This window comes from Bison bison, unplaced genomic scaffold (assembly GCF_000754665.1).
Source record: "Bison bison bison isolate TAMUID 2011002044 unplaced genomic scaffold, Bison_UMD1.0 scf7180017864349, whole genome shotgun sequence".
Lineage (NCBI taxonomy): Eukaryota > Metazoa > Chordata > Mammalia > Artiodactyla > Bovidae > Bison > Bison bison.
Window position 1 is genome coordinate 4,273,046 of NW_011494921.1, and position 1,790 is coordinate 4,274,835.

At 53.9% G+C, this 1,790-nt stretch overlaps 1 protein-coding gene across 1 annotated transcript in view; it reads right to left on the reverse strand.

The window, feature by feature from the left end:
• Positions 1 to 1,790, reverse strand: part of ZNF532 (zinc finger protein 532) — a 112,338-nt gene that overhangs the window by 56,751 nt on the left and 53,797 nt on the right. The window contains exon 4 of the mRNA XM_010854828.1: positions 921 to 1,781. Within this exon, the coding sequence (XP_010853130.1) occupies positions 921 to 1,781 (861 nt within the window). The remainder of the gene's footprint in view (positions 1 to 920; positions 1,782 to 1,790) is intronic.

A 1,790-nucleotide genomic window follows, 5' to 3' on the forward strand; every position in this document is an offset into this window, starting at 1 on the left:
CAAAAACAAGAGTTTATCACCTCAAACGGGGGCTCCTCCCAAATTTACAAGTTTCCCGTTTGGACAATGAATCTTGTGCTTGCTCTCTCTAGCTTGAGTGAGTTTCATACAACAAGCTCGGTGACTTCCAGATGACAGCTGTCAAATATTTATAGTGAAACACATTTAATGACTGCCCAGAAGCTGCCTCGTGGACAGAAGCAAAACGACAGAAGTCAAATCGCTAGCCGATGTCCAGTGGGAAATGCATCTCACCAACACCAACCTACACCTCACCACAAAAACACAAAGCAAAAACGCCACAAACAAACGTAGAGGTATTCTATTTAAACAGAGGTGCGTTTTCCATTTGTAGCTTGAATTCGCTGCGCTGGAGAATGTTACTGAACATACTAGACCAACATTAAGCAGAAATGCCTTAGAAGTGGGTACCGACCGGGTGTGTTTAACTATAGAAGACAGTAATTATAAACGACGACAGGAATTTTTTAAATCCCCAGATGGTCGCTAATAAAGGAGTCAGTGGGGATCAGCCTGACTTCAACACTTAATACAACGTCACAACACTATCACTGGTCAGAGCTCAGACTTCCGACGTAAATGCCAGTGACCCAACAATTAAGACCACCTCTACCTGCCCTGAATCTAAGATGCCTTAGCTCAACTAGTACACAGAGTCTCTATCTGTCTAAAAGAATCCTCTTCCCCTCAAACGGACTTCTACGTAAGATTTACATTTGAACACTGCTCCATGAAAACAATCCTCTCTCTCACTTGTGTGTGTACATGTACACACGTGCACTCACACCCAGCCCCCCATCTAGCTGAGCTTCCACCCCTGAAATCAGCGGCATCGGATAGAGAGCTCAAGGCTACTACAGATTCATCACCGAAACACCGAAATGTAAATGATACTCTACTTGTCCGCTCGTATCTGCAGCCTGCTGGAAATGGGTGGCCAGCGACGTCTCATCCTGGAAGACTTCGTTACACTCCAAACACTTGAGGCTGTGCCTGCAGAGCTTGGAGGGGTCTTCATCCAGGGGCATGGCGGGGGTGATGGGCGTGCTGGAAGGGGCCGATATGACCGTCCCGGTGATGCCAGGCTGGATTTTGGTGACCGTGTGCGTGCCGGCTCCCGCGGAGCTCGAGAGGCTGGACGACGAGGGGGCGGTATTGCTTGATGGGGAGACGATCATCTGATCCGCCGGCACTGGCTTCAGGATCAGGTGCGAGCACTGCATCACCACGCCCTTCTCCTTGTGCCCGCGGGCGTGCGACAGCAGGCTGCACTTGTTGTAGAACACCAGGTTCTTGGTGCAGTGGTTGCAGGTCACTTCGATGCGCACGCTGCGCCTGTCGTAGTGCTGGCTCAGGCTCTTCTCCAGGGCGAAGGAGTCCCCGCACTCCAAGCACTTGTAGCCGCGCGTCGGCAAGGTGATGCCCGCGCTGGCAGGGGGGCTGAGGTTGGGGATGTAAACCGGGACGGGGTTGACGCTGCTCAGCACCTTGTTGAAGGCCTCCACCACGGAGCTCTGCAGGGACGACACCACCTGCACCCGCGACACCTTCTTGGGCGGCTGCGAGGCCGCGGCACTGAGGATCGCCTGCTTGATCTGCTGCTGAGGCTTGGTGAGCACGTGGCGGAGCTCGGAGGCGGCCTGGGCGCCCTGAGGCAGGAGGTTAAGGTTGGCGAGGTGCACGGTCTTTGGCACGAGTTTGGCACTGGCCAGGCTGGAGGCCGGCACCACCACGGTCTGCTGCTGGATGGCGCTGGGGGGCTTGGTGGA